Consider the following 23,653-nt stretch of genomic DNA (forward strand, 5'->3'; position numbering starts at 1 on the left):
CAATCGTGCAGTATTTTTTATTAATGCTGTATTGCTGCTTGAAATTCCACAGCAGAGTGCTGAAGCTCAGAGCACTGCATTCATACATAATCTAGCTTTATAGGATTGCTGCTTCGTGCTTTTGGAGTGCAGGGCCTCTATGCACTGCATTATTCTGTCTTCTACAGCACTACTCAATTTCTGTATACTGATCCAGCCCATGCACTTTCTCCACGTTTGTTGCTACTTGAACATGGACTATTCTAATAATAATGTCTCTGATGTTAGAGTAGCATGGTTATTAGGAGAGAACTGTGAGAAGTGAGAGAGTGAAAGATTGAAAGGTAGAGAGAGAGAGAAAGAGAGAGGATGTGAGCTGTCTTTATCACCCAGCTGAAGCCCGAATGGCCTCGGCCAGCTGAATGAGAGTGAGATTAAAGACAGACCGTTTCGAGGCGGCATTCAATCTCTGAAGCTGGGCCATCCTGCCCTCTGCATGCTGATGAAGGCTCGTGAATAGCCTCATGGACCTCGCACCAGCGACTTGGTCAGGCCAAGGGGTGATTATGGCTCCTCAAGGGGGTAAATTTCTGACCTCTTGCACCTTCAGTGCATCATATAGTCTCACATTTTACCACAATTCATGCATTCATTCCTTCAATCATTTATGATATAACCTGCTTATCCTCATGGGTCATAGGGGGTCCTGGAGCCTGTCCCAGCACTCACTGGGTGGAAGGCAGGAAACACCCTGATACAATGAAGAATTAGTAAAAAAAAAAAAAAAAATCACTGAATACACAAATGTGAGTAGATCAGTGGTCCTCACACTAGTCCTTAGGGACCTCCAGACAGTCTAGATATTTGTTCCAACCTAACTTGCAATACATAGGGATAAAGCAAAAATGTGGACTGTATTGGGGTCCCTGAGGTCCGCTTTGAAAACCACTGTGCCAGGGGTGTCTACATCTTTTGTACAAATGTGCAATGTTTGTGTGGGACAAGGACCAAAAAGACAAAACAATATCCAAATAATTTTAGGTAGGTTTCAAATTTAGTTTATTTTGTAACATTACATTATATTTTATTACTAAATGTTGTTATTGAATGAAAATAAGAATGTATGTATATGAATGTATGTATATGTATTCTCTCATTGTGTGAGAGGGTGGGGTTAGGTTAGGTTTTTGGTGGGCTGAATGAAAAGGCTACACTTTGGGCAGCACTGATATAGAGTGTAATGTGATGTAGAGTACCTGGGATAATAATTATCACAATGTCTTTGGAAAAAAAATCTAGATTATCGATTACATCATTACCCATGTGACCAAGGGCAATCCATTGATTTAACAGTCCTTGGTCAATACAAAAAAAGGGGCTGAAACTAGAGATGGCACAATAAATCTTTTTCTGCTACAATACAAATAGTGATATTGAAATCTTGATAATTAGCTTATATGAAGACCACAAATTTTTTATTTTTATTTTTTGGTATTCGCTCTATTTTGGGCAAAATAACGCATTTTCAAAATGTTTGGTATGCTACTTAAACACTCCACGGCTCCTTTGAAACAAATACACAGCTAACAATATCACATCACATAGTGTGAGAGTGCTATTTCAGGATAGATTTGTTACAGGATTGGATAGGATCCAGCTGATATTGACTGTATACCAATACCTGATATTGTGTATAGTGCCATTTCTAGGTAAATGTTACATGTGAATCCTGTTTAGGCTGCTTAAAATTAAATTAGTTCATCAGTTTAGTTTCCAAATATGGACATTATTGCTTGTCAAGGATTGGCATTGAGTTACTTTTTAATCATTGTAATTGTCTGTTTATGTTGCCTTATTACACTGTCCTACACCGAAGTGGAATACAGACAGTAAAAGGAATAGATCAATCGATTTTTTTAGGTGGGATTTTTATGTTTAATGTTATTTTGCTATTTTTATTTTATTGATAATAATCAGTTCCAACATACTGTATTCCAGTTGAATTCCCACCATCATGATGATTTGATGCATTTTCACACCTCTGTGCCTCTTACTCTCCCAGATAAATCGTTATGCGTTTGGGCCATTGGGTCTTCCCCTGTGGGGTGAAAAATGGGCTGCACTTGCTCACGATAAGGTGTTTTAACCTGTGAAAACACAGACCGCTTAAAGACCAGCACCGTAGGCCTGCGTGCTGTTCCTGTGGGAGCAAAACTACACTTAATTACAGTCAGGTAACATTGCAGAGAATGAGGTGCATGTGGGGTTAAAGGAGGGCAGGAAGGGGAGGATGTTTGTTTCTTTTCTTTCCACCTCCTTTCCCTTTCTCTCCGGTTCTGAGAGATGATTGTTCCTTGCTTTCCTTTGTGTCAACAGCCTGGTATAAATAGCTTTTTTTTATTAAGGGGATGAGCACTAAAAAGTAGATCCTCTTCTGAGGGAGTAAATTAATCGAGATGGAAAAACAAGGTCATATAGGGAAAATAGGCCATCAGTTTTCTGAGGCAGCAAGGTAGATTCCCATTAGGCAAAATGAGATTTGATTAAAGCCACAGCATTAAGCGCGGAGCTCACGTACACAGAAAACACACACACGCAAATGCATTCCATACACACCAGTATATCACACAAACTCATTTCACTCCTAGGAAATCAGATTGTAACTTTGATTAATAAAATTGAGGTATTGTAATGGCAATTGTGAGTGTGTGACTATGTGAATATGTGACTATGTTTCTGAGTGTATTCCACACATTATCCTACCACCTTTTCCAATGCTAATACCAATATTGAAGCCTTGAGTATTAGCCAAAAGCAATACCCTGTACTGCTGCTAGGAGTGCCGTTTTGGATGGACAAATTCGAGAGTGGGCCGAATCTCACTCTTTGAATGTTGACGACAAGAAAACAAAACATAATCAGTTACTGGTGGTGAAAGTCGAGTCTCACATTTTTAGTTTGGAATTTTTATTAAGTCTCATTGTTAGCTTAAGCCATTGCATTTTACAGAAGTAAACCTTTATTAAAAGGCTACAACTAGGCTTCAAACAATGAGCCTTTCCTTATAGAAAACCATTCAGTTTGAAGGACAAAACTGAGGTGGTACATGCAGTAAATGCAGTGTTTAACAGAAAGAGACAAAAGTAACTTAAAACATTTGGTTGGTTGGTAGTTTATATAGCATGTAGACTAGCTAGCTATAGCAAAGACTAATCCAACTGACATCTTAGTAAGTTTTAAAAAATTAGTGTGAGTCAGTCTGGCATCTCTGCTATATGCTATATTATGTGCTTTAGCTACATTCACCTATAAATAAGCTGTGATCATATGTTTCCAATCCATAAATCCACAGAGCTGTGCTCACTACATTAATCTCTTAACTGCTGACAACATCACTGCTAATGCAGTACATGATAGACATGACTTTTTTTACCAGCGAAGTATCAAGATTTGGCTGTGTTTAAGAAAACCTTATGCTTATGCTTAGCCAACCCCTCACAGTTGTGCTGTTTAGAGAGAAAAGGAATATTGAGTATGTCCTATATTCAGCATGTGCATGTGCATTTTCATTTTTCTTATCTCTTTTTTTTTTGTTATGATATTCATACAATTTTAAATATTGAATGTATATCTGAGCTTTTGGGTGTTCCTTATCCCACTGGGCCCAATGTTTTTGCTAAGCTTCAAAATGAACTGTTTTTAATTGAAGCACTTCATTTAAGATGTGCATCTAAAAGTAAGCTGTCATATTGAAGCTATTCACAGGAAAAAATACACAGCTAACTAGGCCTGAGCGATATTTAAGAATAATTAGGATGATATTTGCTGAATAAAAATCACAATTATTAAGCATATCCCACCCCGTCCTCGACCAGTATGAACACTTTTTAACATTACCTGTTTTAGTGAAAATCCCCAATAACCCAATGTTTTAACAGTAAAAGTGAATAAAATATTATATGTTTGTATTATTTAACATTAATTATTGCCTCATTCTTATCCTGTTTGCTTGCCGTAGATGAGAATCAGAAGAATTTTCTCTTTAAGGCTGGAGTTAGCTGCTCTAGTCTGATTGTCATGTGAATCATAATGAAGAAAGTTAAAGTTCCAAAGCACATCAGCATTACTTTTCACTTTCACGCACTCAAGCTAAACTTAACGTAAAGTAAAATGCTTTGAAAGGTGAGAGCTGTGTGGTAGGTAACGCTAGTGTTACACTCTCTCTCTCTTGTTCTCTAAAAAAGTTAGGGTGCACCTTCACGCTTCTTAAAAGAACATGAACTCCAGTTTCCCAACTTTTATCAAGCTGTGTAACAATAAATTAGTCCACTTTAGTTAATAATAATAATAAAAATTACATTTATATAGCGCCTTTAGTATATAGTTCTCCATCGGTTCTCTGATATTTGTATAGTTTTCTGATATCAGTGGTAATATCTGATGATATCTGATCCCAGACCTACAGTTAACACATTCACATCACACAGTCCAACTGTGGACTATTTCAGGGTAGGTTTGTTACATTTGCACTTCAATATCTTATCCAGCATTTTCTGCTTCAGTTGGCCTGATAGTGATATCTAGTTTATGCCTGATGCCATCTCTAGTTTGTGTGTGTCTTGTACATGGAAGCACATGGAAGCAGCACACAAAATAACAAAGTTTGCAGATACACTCAGAAAGAGAAAGACAGAAAAAGCGAGAAAAAAAAACATCAAATCACTCTCTGGAAGTGCTCCAGCAAACCGCTAGAGCACTGAAGCAGCTCCAGCTCTGCCCCAAAAATATCGCCAGAAAAGACAGCGTCTTCACTTTTTTTGACGAGCGGCGCTTTAACGAGAAATATTTCCAGAAGCTTCTCCACGTTCCAGTGACCGCAATGGCATGCCTATGCATCTGCCATGTGGTAAACACAGGCTTTATCGTGTGATAAACTGCGCTTTGAATACTGCTGATTCACTGGCAGGGAAAATGCTCACTCCACTGTAAGTGGAGATTTCTCTGACCCCAAACTGACATGAGATCTTTCTCTTTTTCCCCTTCCCTCAGCAGCGGACATGCAGACTTATGGGCTGTATTCGTCACTGCTGTTGCTACTAGTCCTGTGCCACAGGCCTGACTTACACCAGTTATGTGTAAATCTGCAAATATAATGTCCTAATAAGTCATTAATTAACATTATTTAGTTTCAGATCATTGTCCTACCAGATTTGGTTGTGGCGCTTATATATAAAGTATTTCTTTTCTAGAAACTAAATAATTCATACAGAGTGACTAACACAGGTAAATACAGTAGCTCACAATTAAAATTAAATAATCGTAGTTCAGCTAAATCAACTACACAGAAGATGTGGCTGAAAATGTACTTTTAATGGAAGTCAGCATAATTTTTTCTGCACTTTAAATAAGCTGCAGAATATGTGGTGTTGTGATAGATTGAGAAGGGGTTGGGGAGAGAGTGGGTGGAGACTAAATTATATATGACATTCCTGATTGTTTCTTATCTGTGTTAACCCTCTGGGCTTGAGGAACATGGCGGCACTTCAAATTAAATGATTCTTGATGTTTCTATTAATATCTTTGTGATAATACAGTGCAGAAATATAGTTTGAACAGTTGGATCTGTTGAGTTGAGCCCTTTTGATTCTTTCTCATTGCAAGATTGTACATGGCTCACATCCGGAGTTATGAGCCAGTGAAGACACACACCATCTGCCTCTCACTGTGTGGATTTGTTTTGATATATAATATGTGGGTGTCATGTTGTATGCGAGTGCTTTTAAAGGCGAAATGGCCTGAGACCCCAAAGGCTAAATTCATATAAATATTAAATTCCAAAAAAAAAAATAATAATAATAATGAAACAAAACAAAAATAGACTATCAACAATGTTGATCGCCTTAACTATTAGCTATTTATGACCTATAGCGCAGTATAACTGTTTGTTACAGCTTATAACTCTATAACAATGTTATAGCAGTGCCAAACTTTTTTTCCTTATTTGTGTGATGGGCTAAGGACCAACAAGATAAAACAATATACAAATAAAGAAGGTAGGAAGGATTCAAACTGAATAATGAGTAGTCAGTAATGATAGTGTAATGATTTTTTATATAATATTGGACTGTGTATTTTGTTCTTAAGTATAGTTTTAAATAAGAGGTATAATACTATGTTTGTTCCTTCATTGGATGAGAGATTAGGGAATTTTGACAAGTTTCTGGTGGGCCAAATAAAATGTCCTCAGGGGCCAATTTTGGCCTGAAGGTCCCACATTGGTCTGTCTTGGTATTGCCTACAATTAAGTGAATGTTAGAGCAGCTTGTTATCAGATTTGTGAAAAATGAGGTAAAAATATGGCAATTTCTGCTGTTTAATCAGTTCATCTTCATTGTTAATGTGATTTCTCAGTGCTGTTGTGGTATTTATTTATTATGTGAAGAACATGATCTAATAAAGCCAACAATTCATAGATGTTTCTTGGGTTTGCATCAACTTTTTGAGCAACAAAACACAATTAATAGGCATTTACTTCATGACAATCACCTTTAATTGCTAACTGCTCTGATTAAACCTTTCAGTAATAAATGCTTGCTGATCCTAATTGCTTTTAGAGTGTATGCTTGCTAAGCAACTACCGCAGTGCGTCCAACAACCACAACATGGAGCTTCTTTTACAGAGCGAGAGAAAACATAAGTGCACACAGCACACAAGCTGATCCATTTTACCATGACCAACATGGTCATGCATGCGTCTTTACTTTTCTTGAGGCGGATGTCCCCTTAATGAGCTAAAGGCACATTGCAAAGCCTTTGAATGTATTGCTGGCAAGACAGGTTGGACAGAGTTAAACCGAAGCACACAAATACCGCTACTTAGCTAAAGTAGCTAAGTAGGGAGAAAATTTAATAGCGGTTGTTATCTTTTTCAAATGGATCATCTTTTTCTCATTTGCACTGTTTATACAGCTCACACCTGTTTTTTTAGGAAGAGGTGCACATGTTTAGTAGCCATTATGCTCTAAAATAAGAAATGATTTGTGCAGACCAATCTGTTTGGTTTAACGTAGCATGCAGAGTTTAACTTTTAAGTGAACATCTAGTTAGAGCTACCCTACATTTGAGCTTACGCACAGCTGGCACAGCCGGGCCCAGATGCTTCCTGACAGAGAAATTGGAGCCAGCTAGCGTTTGGCCCGCTGTGGACCCGAACTGAAACGAGGCAGTGCACTGTGCGGAGAAACCGTGGCCTCTTTCTCTCTCCCGTTGATTAAGCTTGTTAAAGGCATCATTTAAAACTACCCTGCCAGGCCAGAGGGAGGCAAAGGCCATCCAGGTTCCACTAATTTAGCTTCCACATCCAAATTACTACTTGAGCACGCAGCTTGCGTTTGGCTTGGCTTTCTGAACATCTGCACGATTCAGTTTGAAGAAAGGTGTGGAGGTGTGCTGCAGTCATTAGACCTGAAAGAAAGGTCAGTGTTTCTGTGTTTTTTTTAAAGCTGGTATTGTGAAGGAGAAATTGCAGGCTTGAGATAAAGAGCAATATATGAGGTACGTAGCAAATTAAAATGATTGAGCGGAAAAATATACACTACATTTTACCAAACAATTTCCGTTCTGTCTCTTTACTATTTTTACTATTTTTTTTAGCGTTAACAGTCAAAAGCCCAGTTATCACAAGCGATAACAAAAGCATGCAGTGATTTAATATTACCCCTTAAATGTCCAGGGCCCATTAGCAGGCGCAAAGTTTTATTATACACATTTATAACCTAAGAATAGCTCAACCCGTTTGCATTAAAGTCTGAAAACTTGTATGGAAAGTGCATTCTCTAAACTTTGAACCCATACCTTATTTATGTTTGTAAGGAGAAAAGTTAATGGTTTATTGTGTTTTTGAGGAATAGGAGGAAAAGGTGCATGTGTAAAGTCTACATTTATATCTTTGCCTCATTTTGGTGCATTCATTTTGGTCAATCTGAACAGTTCACAAGCACAGTTACTCAAGATGCCAATCATTATTCAATAATCATTATTTCAATGTAATTGAAATCAATTGTAAATAAAAGGTTGTTATTGAAAATAAAAGCTTAAGAGTTTAAAGCTAGGCCTTGCTGATGTGGGATTTGTTTACAACCCCATTTCCAAAACAGTTGGGATGCTGTACAGAATGTAAAATAAAAATAGGATGCAATAATATGCAAATCATGTATATCATATTTTTAAAGGAAAATACTACAAAGACAATCAGACCCAGTCATGTTACTGACCTGTTGCCAATTAACCACCCGGTGTTTACACAACTTTACTAGCCTTTTGTTGACCCTGTCCCAACTTTTTTGGAATGTGTTGTTGGAATCAAATTTAAAATGGTCAAATATTTTTCACAAAAGATTTTTTAGTTTCAACATTTGATATGTTGTCTTTATACTATTATCAGTGAAACATAGGGGTTAAATGATTTACACATTATTGCATTTTGCTTTTATTTTTTTACATTTTGCACAGCGTACCAACTTTTTTGGAAATGGGGTTGTACATTGCCTTGGCTTGTCTCTAAAAAACTTTCTTGCTTTTCACTGTATTTTAATGATGAGTTAATGTTTTTTTTTCCCAACTCTGACTTTGTTTAGTGATCATCAAGGCCTCTATCTTAAGAACCATTGGGATGTTTTTAATAATGACCTGAGTGCAGTAGCTTCTAATTCCTCTGTAAGCTGAATGCACTCATAAACATGTTATCAACCCCCAAATTGCCGAGCACACAGAAACAGCCCAGTCGTCAGCCGTATTTCAGACAGAGTTCTGCATGCTTGATAAATGAAAACAGCCATGGTGTGATGTCAGCGTTTTTAAAAACCTGAAAAATGCTGAAAAAATCTCCACCCTGAAGAAGGCTCAGTTTTCACTGACTGAAAACGCTGTTTCCATGTGGACAGGTGGTCAAAAAAGAGGGAAAAACATTTTCTAAAATATCTAGAGTGGACAGGGTTTGAGAGAGGTTTGAGGGTACAGTGACTAATAAGTCGCACCAGGTAGAGAAGATGAGTACAGCTTTGAGATGAGACAGTAGCGTTCTAGACACAAACTACAAAGGCCAGTGATTTTTACGAGGCTTAAATTGACTGAGACTAGTGAAAAGTACATATGGGAATGTATGCTTGTGCATGTATGTAGCAAATGCTAGATGCCTCATAGTTGCACTTTACTTTGCTGCTGGAATGCAAAACATAATTAATTAAATAAATTGCACACGTCTGCAAGAGGACGTTGTGTTTCCAATCATGATTGCTTACCAACCATTATGGACCTTGAAGAACAGCTACCAGAGATGTTTCCTGGTTCCTGTTGTTTGGATCTGGCCACATGACTAAGGCAGTGAACATTTCATTTATTAAGCTATGTTTAGATCTGATGTGGCAGCGAGGCAGAGGAGGTCACAGCTAGCTAACCTTACTGTAATGCTTCTGAAAGGAGTTTGTGAGCCAGCAGAAGCTGTGACTGTTTTAATTTACAGTATAACACTGATACTAAATGAGAATCACTAGAGTGGGCTTATCTCCTCTAAAACACATTGTTATTTCATAGCTCCAGGCTGTGACTTGCACGCTTTGTTTTTTTCTTGATGTTTTTATTTTTGTTTATTTATTTATTTACTTATGATAACAAGGGAAAAGCAGAAATGCCTCTCTGACACACGCTGCTCACGTGAACTCTTGCATGTGCCGGCCTCAGAGATTCCATGAGCTTCAAAGACAATTAAGGAATGTTTATGCGCATCCTGGACCGTTATTGTTATTTTTAAATGTCACATCCTCCTTTTTCTCTCTCTGCAGTGTGTTTTTATTCCACTGAAATTAATGGAGGATTCTTTGAGAAAATAAAGTGACTAAGCTGTTACAGAGTAAGAATTGCAAGTCATTTCTGGTGGTTAATTTATTTCTTCCCAAACACAAGAAGAAAAAAAAAAACGATCTGCAATCAATGCAAGATTATAAATAGCCCAAACAAATAGTGCTGTTCCTTGGCATTAGCTTTAAGGTTTTAGATGTGAGCATTAGCAGCGAACACTCATGATCTTGCTCGCTGTGGGGGTCTTGAGGGTTCACAAAAACTCAAAATCAATTTTGTACTTTTAAAACCACTCGCACTAGAGCGGAACATTCGTCAAGCTCTCCTAATGGATGGAGAAAGCAATTCTCATATGCCCGAGAGCGGGCAGAAAGAAGGACGAGAAAAATGTAGCGTATCAATAATCATAGTGTTTATTAAGTTGTTCTGATATGAACACGGGCATGGTCATTCATCTTAACGGTAGATACATGGCCGTACGGACAGCGCACATACATTTAAATCAGCCATATCATTCAGTTGACAGCTGTACTTGATGGAAAAACATCAAATGGTGGTCTGTGTTAATGAAAAACAAAACCAAAGGAGAAAATGATGAGACAAGGGCATGCCAAAGGTTGCCTGTATGTGTGTGTAAGACTGGACACTGTTTGAATGTCACATGCCAGGCAGCCACTGCGTTCCGCCCAGCAAGGACACAGAGCAGGAAGAAAGGAGCTTAATTCAGGAAAGAAAATGTCAGTGCCGAAACATAACAGCCATAAAATTGTAGGGAGGAATGAAATTTTGCTCCTATTCTGATTTGAGTACCACCTGTGTGATATTTGGGTCTTCACAGGTAGTACAGTCACACAGTTTAGGTAAGAAATGCCATGCCACTGTGAAATCACCTCTTTTATAGTATGTGGACGATATGAAACGCTGGTCTGATATGTTTTGCTTTTCTGTGATATATTTTTTCTAATGTGATTTATATGATTGTTTAATGATCTGGCTATTAGTGTAAAATGCTGAAGTAGAATCATTGAATTTTTTATATGCACATTTATTTGTTTGTTTGACTTCAAAATACTCATAGTGTCTTATGAATTCCCTTTGCTCTAACATGCATGTAGTAGCCTCAGTTTTTTCCACACTATTTCTGTTTAGGCTGATTTAAAACAAAGAGTGACCATTAAAGCAGGAAATTTGTCATCGTTCCCTCCAGACGGGCAGAGAAATTTTGACCGCTGAACATTTTCAAAAGTATAACTTTTGATTTTTGTCAAAAAATAAAGGCAGAAACTTTTTGAATACTGGCCATGTGAAGCTGTTTTACAGTTTCTATGAGGGATATTACACAGGCAGCTTCTCAAGCCACATGACAAGAAGAGGTAGAACAGCCAAGAATCTGCAGAATACAGCAAAATAACAGAAGCAGAAAGTCCATGATAGCACTCTGCACACCAACTGTGTAACTACAGTTTTAGAAATGAGACAAAGACAGAGCCAAAGTGCTAAATGTTGGCTTTTGTGCCACATATTGTAGCCTCCAATGATAATAATTGTCATGTGTGTATATAAACTGTTTTTATTTATCGTCAGCTCTTTTGGTTTGTGGCCCAGCATATCTTAGTTCTGGAATTTTCATTTTATTGCATCACCAATTTTCACAGTTCTTTTAAATCAGAGTTAAAAAAAAATACAGGAGTATATTTTGTTCATGCTTCTGATAGCATGCTGCTTGTGATACGCAGCATAAAAAATGCCCATGTTTAGACAAAAGGCAACTAGGTCAAACACAGTTGCAACACTGATGCTGAATACATTACAGGTTTTCAGATTTCATCGTTAAATGGCTCTGCAGACATTAAGATCTCTTTTATGAACAAAAACTCATCATTTCTGTGGGTTTTAAATAATGTTCATTTTGGCAGTTCAGACTGCCTTAACGTATGGTGGTAGTATAAGGGGCAGACTATAACTAAGGGAGGGAGAGAACTGTGAGAACTTGGGCTGGAGTTCAGGGTGGCTTCTGTCTGGAGCAAGAAGGCCAGACCCTCATTTGGCTGGGGAACACGGAGTAGATGGGGTGCTGGTGGAGGCTATGAAAACTTGGGACATGGAAGGTAGATATGGGAAAATATAGAGTGGTAGATCGGATGGAGGAGGAGTTTCAGGCTCTGAACAAATGTCAGTTATTCAGTAACTCAGTTTATTGTATCTCTATGACAGTTTAAACATAGAGTGAAAAAGGACATTCAAAGGATCTGAACAGTATCAAGATTAACATTTTAAGTGCCTGATCCATTAAAATAAACCTGCATCATTTTGGGATCAGGATGTTGCATACAATAATGAAAACATTTTTGGATCCTTTGCAATGTTCTGGATTTTAGTAAAATCATCTTTTGGACTCAAAAAATTATCTTGCCATCTCATGCCATACAAATCCAAAAAGAACATAAAAAGCTTGTTTTTTTATTGTTTATATTCTTGTATTATTTTTTAATGATTCTGAATTGTACCAAAGGAATCTAATTTATTCAGTAATAATAATAATAAGATTTTGTATCTATCCATCACCCATAAATGACATAGTGTTAAAAAGTAACACTGTTGTTGTGTATAGCTCAGTGATGACTCCAAAGTGAAAGCTCCACTAAGAACAAATAACCACAGAAACCTGGTATCCTTAATAAAATCTCTTGCAATATGCGTCAGCAGAGAAAAGCATCTAGAGGACCAGCACGCAGACCACCAAATGAGTTTACTGTGCACTTTGTTTTTTTTTTTTTTGTATTTTGGTCTCTGTGCCAAAGTCAGAAACAATATTATGCAAGCCATGAGACTGAATGTTTTCCTCTGCTCATGTAGGAAATTTTCAAAGGAAAAGCTGACAGGCAAAACATAGACTACTGTTTCTGAAGTGGGGTGTGCTAAAGAAAATGAGAGAGAGAGGGAGAGAGAGAGAGAGAGTGAGGGAGAGAGAGAGATTTCCCCGCTGCAATGCACACATGACAAGTCATTATCTAGCATCATCCAGGAGAACAGGGAGGAGGAGGAAGTTAAATGAAAAGAAAGATGATGAAGAGGAAAGTAGAGAGAGAAAGAGAGAGAGGTGGAGAAGGAGAGAAAGAAGGAAGGGAAGAAAAAAAGAGCAGACGTCGACTCCTGCTGAGAGTGACACGCAGGATTAAAAAGCCTTCATCACAGGGTGCAGAGGGAGACGACATCACAAACAGCAGCAGTAACTATTGCTGCCGATTTGCGTCCATTTAAAAACAACAGCGACAATAATGATAAGGCTGATAAATGCTGGCTGAAAGGAACAGGAGGAGAGAAAGAGAGAGGAGGGGGGCAGGATATAAAGGTTAAAGAATAGCAGAAAAGCCTTAAGAAGTAAGAGAAAGACATTGCAAGTGCCTTTGCATCGGTATTTAGCAATCAATCTACTGGCTGTTTGGAAGATGACAAACGAACTGACCTCACACCTGAAGTTATGTTTGAAGACATTTGTGATGGATGGTAGTTCATTTAATCTCTTACTTAAGACTCGCCCATAGCATTCATATGTAAAGCTACAATATGTAAGATTGAGAGATGTGGAGACCTCTCTGGTGGAAAAGTGTAATTGCATGCATTATACAGAAGAACATTGTGAAACGTGGGTTGTGCTTTGGACCCCTTCCCCGAGTAGATGAATCTGATGATTGCAAGCCCATTGAAAGAGTATTCAAAGAGAACTGAGTTAAAACTTGGTGAAAGACATGTCGTTTGAGGATGAAAGTGAATTATCTACTGCAGTCATCAGACCTTTGTTTGCATAAATTTGATTTTGCATTTGAGGCCAAAACATTAAGCCAGACCTTCTTTTTGAGCCTGCGTGTGATGGCAATACGTAAAAAAATATGCTGTGGTCCACAAAAACTTGGAAATTGGATTCGACGCCTCTTACTTTTAAATAGTTATTTCAGGCTTTACAGGCCGACTTGCAGAGAAGCATGTCACCATAGCACTATATAGCATGTTTTTCCTACAAAGTTATGCTACTTCTTTCAATTTTAACAATAAATCTAACATAGTGCAGGTTTAAACATATACAGTAAAAGATGCAGATGTGAGTTGTCGCATGTGTCTGTAGTCAGTTTATTAGTGATTAGAATGATGTGTGATTTGAGTTCATATGGCACAATTTGCTCTCGCTGATAAATGGAACTCCTAATGGCCTTATCTTATTATATTATGATATTGTCTTATCAAAACTAACATTTTTTGTTTGACTACGTTGAACTTAATCATGTGTATAATGTCATTTTGCTCATACCAAACATGTTACACATGTACTAAACAAAATGCAACTTCTGTAATTATTAGGGATGTGCATTACTTTTGAAATGTAAGTATCTGTAAGGGTAAATGAGCAGATATTTGGGTAACATTGGAAGAAGAAAAAAAAATCCTGACTTTGGCTGAAATTAATTTATGGCTGTAGGCTCATCGTTTTTGATGAAAGCACTGGTGTTGGAGTAAATAAGCGAGAGAGACCATTAAGTTTTCATGTTAGATGAGTAACACAGGCTGCCTCTTCCGATGACAGCTAACTAACAGTGGATGCTGATGAGGATTCATTGTCTTCTTACAGGTGGATGATGTGCCAACATATTAATTTGTCGAAGAAAGAGCAGTTAGCCTAGAGACAACTGCATTGTCTCTGCTTTCTCAGTCAGTCTTTTGGCAACATGCTCATGTTCAGACACTTATGTTTCATAGCAGCAAAGTTTAATATAATATAGCTAATCGCAGAAACAGGCAAATTTGCCACAGCTTGTTGCACTGTTGTCATTTGACGGATTTCTTAGTCTGTACGTGGTCCCGTAATGAAATGTAAAGAATACCCCAACAGTGGTTTCAGTTTTTGAAAACTGGCACCTCAAACGGTTAACCAAGTACTGGAGAACCCATGCATATGCCTAATAATTACTGGTAGTAGAATCTTCTCCCCAATTCACTCTGATTTGTTGGATTCACCAATTCTTTTTCTGGACAGTGCAAAGACTGGTACTGCTACTATGTTGTAATTGGTTGGTTGATGTCTTCTCGTCTTAACCATTGAATTTTGAGTTTTAACCCATTAACAAGCCATTGGCCAACCAGCAAGCCCAACATTTTATTACACACTTGTATAACCTAAGAATACCTCCATTAGTTTGCATTGAAGTCATTCAAGGCGTTGTATGAATTACATGTGGAATGTTAAGGAGTTAGTAGCATAGTTTATAAATAAAAGATATATAGAAGCATAATGACACTTCTGCTTTTGCTTTGGTGTCAAATCAAGTTTCACTGATATTGTTATCAAATACTCAAATTTTGAAATAGTGGCAGCTCAAGATGCTGGTGTCTTTGTTCACTTAAATGTTAACAAATCTACCCAAATACAAAATGTTCCTACTGTGGAGGAAACCAGTGCACTCCAACAATACAAGGAGCAAGGAGTTCCCAGCTGGATCTGGAAATTCTACAGAAGAATGTCAGGGTGTCTACCTATGAACTAACAAAGAGTTGGATAGTGAAACATGACAGTGATCTAAAATATTGGAGTAAATGCACAACATTCAAACTGAAGAAATTCTTCATTTCGGCTGAATCAGAGTCTTGACCTCAATCTCAGTGAATGACCTGAAGCAGACAGTACAAAAAAGACATCAGGAAACTATACATGAACTAAAACAGTTTTATATAAAAGAACACATTGAAACAGTTCCTGCCAGAATAATCAGCTACAGAAAGTGTTTGGTGGATGTTACTGGCAATAAACGAAGCTTGACAACTAATACACTGCATGGCTGAAAGTTTGTGGACACACCTTCCTATTATTGGCTATTTCAGCCACACCTATTGCTAGTAACATATGCAAAACATGGATGCATAAAATCAAACATACAGCTGTGCAATCTTCAGAGGCAAACACTAGTGATAGAATAGGCTGTACTGTAAGATCTCAGTGACTTTCAGGATGACATTGTCATAGGATGCCACCATTCAGAACTTTTTTCCCTTGCCAGAGCTGTCCCAGTTAACTGTAAGTGCTGGTATTGTAACGTAGAATGCAACAACGGCTCAACTGTGAAGCGGTGAGCTGCACAAACTCAAAATGAGGCCACTGACTGCTGTAACGTGTATTGTAAAATGTCACTTGTCCTTGATTGCAACGCTCACTACCATGTTGAAAACCTGCCTTTGTAAGGAATGTCAACAAAAAAGCTGTATTGGGTTTCCAGAGCTGAAGTGCTAAAGAATTGTGTGCTTCCAACTTTCAGCATGATAAAGCCCCATACAGAAATGGTTAGCTTGAAGAACTTCACAGGCCTGCACTGAGCCTTGACCTCAACCCTATATAAAATCTTTGGAATGAACTGCAAGGCTGAATGCAAGCTAGGCCACCTGACCTCACTAATGCTAGTGGAATAAAGTGTAAAGCCTTGCTAGCAGAGTAGACACTGTTCCTGCAGCAAAGAGGAGACAAGCACCTTATTAATACCCCTGGATTTGTGATGAGATGTTCAACAAGCACATGTAGATGTGATGCCCTTGTGGGTTCACATACACAATATTTCCAAAAGTATTCGCCTGTCTGCCTTTACACGCATATGAATTTGACTGATATCCCATTCTTAATCCATAGGGTTTAATATGATGTCGGCCCACCCTTTGCAGCTATAACAGCTTCAACTCTTTTGGGAAGGCTTTCCACAAGGTTTTGGAGTGTGTTTATGGAAATCGCTCATCCATGTCTTTATGGACCTCTGTGCAATGGCTTTGTGCACTGGTGTGCAGTCAAGTTGGAACAGGAAGGGGTCATCCCCAAACTGTTCCCACAAAGTTGGGAGTGTAAAATTGTTCAAAATCTCTTGGTCTGCTGCAGCATTAAGAGTTCCTTTCACTGGAACTAAGGGGCCGAGTCTAACTCCTGAAAAATAACCCCACACCATAATCCCCCCTCCATCAAACTTTACACTTGACATTTTAACAGATGTTTTTATCCAGAGCAACTTACAGTTTGATCATTCTACACAGGTAGGCCAAGGTGGTGTTAAGAGTCCTGCCCAAGGACTCTTAGTGGTATAGTGTAGGGTGCTTGCCCTGGTGGGGGATTGAGCCCCAGTCTACAGCGGAGAAGGCAGAATTGTTAACCACTACGCTATACCAACTGCTAAAATACCATATGTTGTAAACCATTCATTCAGTAAAATGCACATTTAAATATCTTTACAATGATCAGTTGAGAGGAATCACAGAATACATCTTTCTTTCTTGTAATTGTGCATTAATGTACATTCCAATTATAATTTATATTCAGTATTATGGATAATTTACATTCAGATCATGGAAATTATGAACTAAATTCACTGTAGATTCTGCAACATAACTTTGACAGTCCTTCATTTTTAAATATTCAGGTTCAAAATCTTAAAATTTTGCATGATATATTTTTAACACAGCACCCTTGTCACAGCACCCACAAGGACACAGCACCCTTGTCTGAGACTTTTAATGCTTTGTTGTGGATTTGCTTTCCGAGTGAGCACTTTAAATAAATTAATAATGGAAATTTGACATCTGCAAAATGGATATGAGGCACTGCATGGGTCTCCTCAACTGTCAGTAAAACTCCCAGGTCAGCACACATAAGAACAGATGTACATGGAAGGCCTCTGTGTCTTGTTTCGCGAAAGGTTGAATAACCTATGTCGTCTCACACATACTCCTGTGACACCTCAGTAAGGCAGAGCCTCTGATGGATCTCCATTAGCCCGAGTGAGACCTCTGCGTTGCTGTAATTAACTCTCACAGACTGGGTAGCCAGTCTGTGGGCTCCAGGCCAGATCAGATCAGACCTCTGACCCCACTGCCAATCAAAATGAAGATGTCTGGCAGTGGGGAAAAAAGGCCCCTGTGGACCAGCCCTGAAGCCCCTATCACCTACACACACATACACAGGTTAATTGTTGTGGAGCGCCACAGCAGAAGTGTCAGCTGGCTCTAACCAAAGTCCCATGCCACTGCTTTAATTTTAAAGTACATTAGTATGAATGCAATGCACTTCGTTTATAAGCAGCAAACACAGCGCTGTCAGTGTAGAGAGGACAGGGAAGCTCTTACAGACATAAAGTAAATACCTCTAGGCAGACGTCCAGAGGGGATCGCCTGCTTTAGTTTTGCTCTGCCATTATGTTCTAAGATGTACTCATGAATTAGACCATGTCGTCAGTAAATCTTTTGTTATACAGTTCAAATAAGGCAGCTAATAATTTCAAATGTAAGTGACTGAGGAAAAGTCTAAAACCTCCTATAAATATGTCACAGCCCCTCTGAAACACCTACGCAGTATGAATTAGTGATCGAGACCATGCAGTACGGAAAGTATTTTTAATAGGAGGGGCCATGCAGCCCCATCTACCCCCCCATTACAGATGGAGACTCGAGTCAGCGACTCAAGCTTGAGTTGCCCTTGAGTTTCATGTTGACTGACTCACAGCTTGACTCGGATTTCAGAAGATTTCGAGCTGAGAAAGGAATATGCTGTATATGATGCTGTAAATAAAACACTATGTTTTTCAGAAGTGCCGGTCAACATTATGACTACCATGTGCAGTCATTAAGTGTGCCTCTAATCTCTCACAGCTCATAGTGGTGTCAGGATTGGTATGGCTTCAAATGAGTAGCGCTTTATTGCAATTGGTGTTTAGGAAAAAACTTGTTCATGTCTAATTTGTATTTTGTGGGAGTACTTAGCCCCATGACCAGAAGGTCACCGGTTCGATCCCCAGAGCTGACAGCTCATGACTGAGGTGTCCTTGAGCAAGACAACTAACCCCCAACTGCTCCCTGGGCGCTGCGGATGGGGCTGCCCACTGCTCCGGGCAAATGTGGTTGCTGCCCCCTAGCGTGTGTGTGCTCACTAGAGTGTATGTGGTGTTTCACTTCATGGATGGGTTAAATGCAGAAGTGAAATTTCCCTGTTGTGGGACTAGTAAGGGTCTCTTAATCTTAAAGCTCGGTGCAGAATATGTGGCTTTTAAAGGAACTGGAAAAACAGCTTAAGAAGAGTTTGAGAAGATATTTTTAGTAAGAAATAACACACAAATCCTTGGTTAGGCCGTATAACGTCTGCACAAAATTAGCTACTAAAAAATATATTGCCACAGGGTACACGACAACATATATTGGCCTGCTGATTCCCAGTAGTGGTCTGCCAATGATGCTGAGCCAATGCTGCACAAAAACTATAGTCTAGAACTTCAGCCATGTGTGTACTAAAGGAATTCACTCAACCCTTGTGGAAGGGTTGCTAGCATGCTAGCTAGCCTGATGGCTAATCTAGCAAAGTTGCAATACAATTTTTTTTTAAGCAAGTTACAGATAACTTTGAAACAAATGGAGTTGATATATTTTATATTGACTTCTTGTTTTTCTCGTTGGATTGGGCAATATGACCGTATATATCATGATAAATTACTTCACAGTATGCTTTTTCTGATGTTTGTAGTTACACAAAATCTTGTCTTGTCAAGCAAAACTTATATTTTTTTCTTAAAAGTGAACACATAAAAACCCTGTCATTCTGCTAGCATACATGCTAAAAATATTAGAATTAGCTACATGGATCTAAACAAATAGTACTTGCAGTGCCATCTAAATGTGCTACAGCACCAAGTTAGAAGTAAGGATTTGTTCAATGATGTGTCTCAATGAATGCATATACTGTTTTTTGTTTTTATATTTACATTTATTTACTTCAGTCTAGGGTAGCATGGTGGTGTGTCATGGTGTGGCATGGAGGCTGTTGCCTCACAGCAAGAAGGGCCTGGGATCGATTTTGGCTTAGAAAATGTGTGTGTGTGTGTGTGTGTGTGTGTGTGTGTGTGTGTGTGTGTGTGTGTGTGTGTGTGTACTTTAATCTAGCACAAACAACTCACATTTTGTTGTGAAATCTAATGTGGAAAATGCTAATTGTGATCGTTCCAAAGAATTAGTCATTTCAAATAATTGTGATAAAGTGATTATGTAATAAGTGTGACAGACCTAATCGTGATATACTTGTGCCACATAAACCACCCCATTTTTGTTGTACATGTAGAAGTTAGTTGACGATATTGAGCATTTTATAAGTGAAAGTGAAGCAAAAAGAGTGACTAGAGACTCTTTGTCCACATAGACTCTTAGTCCCACTAGAGCCATCCCAGACAGAAGACTGTAACTTAAACCATCACCCTGCACAGTGTGCATTGCCTGTATGTGCTGTATATATATGATGGATATAGTAAGTTTAGCTTACTTGCTGATAATAATTTGAGACTTCCTGATATGTAGCCCAACGTTCCTGGCTACATATTCAGGACTTAACTCCGACTGGCACTTCAGAGACTTAAGACTTGCTTTGGACTCACACCTCAAAGACTTGAGACATAAATTATCAGAGACTCAAGACTCAGTATGTTGGGCATCTCTATTTTAATACAGGAGAATGAGTAGGATGATAAATACATATAAGGAATATGTAAGGAAAGTAGGTCTGGATTTTATGCAGTGAGGCAAAAGTGAAAATTCTGTGGCATACAGAATAAATACATTTCATACCAGGGCTCTGGAGGCCCCCCCCCGGTTTGTCTGCACTGTATGTTGGCAGTGTTGTGGATGTTTGATGTAACTTGTCATGGGAGCATCGTGCAACATTCTTTTTGACTTTTCACTTTGTTTGTGTGTGCTGTAGGTCAGTTGGCAGCAGGAACCTGTGAAATCGTCACGTTGGACAGAGACAGCAGCCAGCCACGGAGGACCATCGCCCGGCAGACTGCCCGCTGTGCCTGCAAGAAAGGCCAAATTGCCGGCACGACAAGAGCCAGGCCGGCCTGCGTGGATGGTAAGAGGATGTTTATGCGAAATTCCACTGTAAGGCCATTTGCTGGCTTGTGCACAGTGCCACAGTAAAGCAGACCTTCAGTGATGTATTTAGGAACATAGAAGTTGAAAAATATGACAGCGTTTGTGATACATTTCAGCATGGTTGAGCACATAGAGAGCAAAAGTATTCATGTTTATTTGAATTTACTGCAGCACAGAATGTGCAATGTTAAATCCAAACCATTGTATTCATATATTTAGATAGTATTTTTGAAATGTGTCAGTTGTATTTGTTCCAACTCACCAAATGTGAGACAAAATATATCACAACATACTGAGTATTGTGTAAACTTCTTAAAGCATCGTGATATTAAATATTTGCCATATTGCCCACCTCTAATTCAAAGTTCCTCTTATCCCAAATGCAGTTGAACCCCCAAAGCACGTTTGTTGTCTAAAGTCCGTTTCTTTAGTTCTTCACTGGATCTACAGGGCTTGTGTAGCTAATACGTTATGGAAGCTTATATCACATGAATAAGCATCTTGCAGTCTTGAAATCACTACATTTGTATTAACTCACATTGAGTTAAGTAATCTCAGACATGTTTATGTGGTTTCAAAGCAACTCTATGCTAACTGTAGCCCTTTTTAGCCACTGTACTGTGCAAAGGTCAGACACCATGCTTCATTTATTTAATTTGTAGCTAAACAGCCATCATGTGCGAGTTATTAATTTTTCAGCCCTGTGACCGGAAGATTGCCGGTTCAGACCCCTCAGTCCATGACTGCAGTGCACTTGAGCAAGGCACCTAAGCCCCAGTTGCTCCCCGGGCGCCGTGGATAGGGCTACCCACTGCTCTGGGCAAGTGTGCTCACTGCCCCCTAGTGTGTGTGTTCACTAGTGTGCATGTATGTGGATGTTTCACTGCACAGATGGGTTAAATGCAGAGGTCTAATTCCACAGTGTGCAAACACAGTTGGCTGATGGTTCTGACAGTTCAATTCAATTCAAGATAAAAGAAGTAGAAAACATATTTATCAGAAATATATACAGAAGAATCAACAACTAAAAACACAATACACATTTTTTCAGTATTTAAAGCGTCCACACTTACAGCTTCCATTTTTACTTGATGTTTTTCAAAGAAATCTGCTGAGATATTTTTCCACATTTCCAAAATTTAGTCTTAGAAGTTTGCATTTTCTCCTTCTCACAATCCAAGTTATCCCAAACATATTTAGTGAGGTTGAAGTCTGCAGTCTGAGGAGGTCAGTCCATTGTTCTGAGAACAATTTTCCCGTAGTGCTGAGTTGTCTTCTCACAGTCGAAGGATGGCTAGAAATACCTTTTTGCAGTTTTTTTTAGCCAGAGTGGAACTTGATTTTCTCCTCTTTCTCGAAGATGAAAGCTGTAAGTACTGTTTATCTGATGGTCATAACTTTGGTGGTCTAACAGATCTGAGTAAAACAACAATTTTCTCTGTATCTTTTAATCATTTTTGTATCACTGATTGAAATTCATCACGCAAGCATTTTTAAAATCTACTGATAGAATTTTTCTCCAGGCACTTCTTCTTTGATTTAGGAATGAGTGCATTGCTAAATTGTTGTACACAAAGCTGTGATGTGTAATGGCTGGAGCTGTGCTGTTGGCTTAGACCGTGTGAGGAATGGCCTGTTTATTTTCTGGCTTGGCTCTAAACGAGCAGGCGAGGCTAGCGAGCGTGGAAAAGAAACAGTGGGCTATTAGGACAACAAACCCCCTTTATTCCTCCCTCGTGCACGCTGGCATAGCTGAGCTTTAGTATTGGTGTCACAGCGCGTCTGGGCACTTGCACGCTCACGCACTCTCACTCAGCAGCCGCGGCCGGTATGCCCCAGAAATAAGCCCGCAGAAGCAGGACGCAGTCCACTGGAGGGGAAGAAAAGGAAAGAAAGAAAGTGGGAGGGAGAGAGAGAGACAGAAAGGGAAAGAAAAGAAACAAATGAGATTTCAATCAGTTTAATCTGCCGGAGTCCTCAAGGTCTTGACACAGTTGTGTTATCACCACGCTCGGCGTGACACACTCCTTGTCCTTCATTCAGCACTCTCCATTCCAGGAGGTCAATTCTTAAGTAGGATAATCCACAGGGCCAAGGAGCTTTGCTACTGTAATACTTACACTGTATATATATGTGCGCATGTGAAAGATTATGTGGTTCAGAAAAGGATTGGGTCTATACACGGAAAGGTCAAGAACATCCGCAGAAAAGCAGAAAAGGGAGGGGAAGCACTTTTGTATTCTTGGCGAGTATCGCGCACATCAGCTTGATTTAAGGGGCAAATCTCAGAATCTTGGATGCCCATTTAAAAACATGAGGAGATAAAGCTTACACAGCTGCCTCCTTGTGTTCGCCTCACTGTATTCCAGCGTCAGCGGATCTGCAGAAATAAAGGAATAAAGAAATAAAGAAAAAGAAAAGAAAAAGTAGAGGCATTCCTCCGCATTTCCAATTACATGCCAAACCATTCTGGTTGACTCAATGGCTTAATCTACTAGAGGCAGCCATAGGCAGCATTGGCAGCATTGTTGGCTCTCATGTTGCATAAATACAGTCTCCCCCCTTATCCGTAATTTCATGCTCCCTGGTCCTTCTTCATCTGTAACAATGTGTCAGGCTGCTGATATTGATTTCTATTAAGAGGCGAGAGAACACAGAGAGGAGGGCTGCTTTTCCCCTGTCATCTTAAGCGAGGGAGCCACTAGACTGATTAGGAGGGTCTGGGCAGGATGAAATGATATCTCGGCAGGAGGCGTACACACACACGGTGCTCTGTGTTTGTTGATGCAGTGGTAACTACTGACACTGATCAAAGCTCAGCTAATAGCAGAGATTGTGAAGGAGTGGAGGACTCTTAAGAGTGAAAGGTGTGAATTCTGCAGCTTCTCTG

The 23,653-nt window shown here is 39.1% G+C and overlaps 1 protein-coding gene across 3 annotated transcripts in view; it reads left to right on the top strand.

Moving 5' to 3' along the window:
• The window catches only part of tafa5a (TAFA chemokine like family member 5a), a 150,002-nt gene that overhangs the window by 74,325 nt on the left and 52,024 nt on the right, over positions 1-23,653 (top strand). For all 3 annotated transcript variants that reach the window (XR_005130809.1, XR_001857824.2, XM_037541926.1), the window contains exon 2: positions 20,591-20,740. Coding sequence is in view for 1 of the 3 variants with exons in the window: in XM_037541926.1 (XP_037397823.1) it covers positions 20,591-20,740 (150 nt within the window). In the remaining 2 variants the exon portion in view is untranslated. The remainder of the gene's footprint in view (positions 1-20,590; positions 20,741-23,653) is intronic.

The sequence above is a fragment of the Pygocentrus nattereri genome, chromosome 1 (assembly GCF_015220715.1).
Source record: "Pygocentrus nattereri isolate fPygNat1 chromosome 1, fPygNat1.pri, whole genome shotgun sequence".
In the NCBI taxonomy this organism is placed as follows: Eukaryota; Metazoa; Chordata; class Actinopteri; order Characiformes; family Serrasalmidae; genus Pygocentrus; species Pygocentrus nattereri.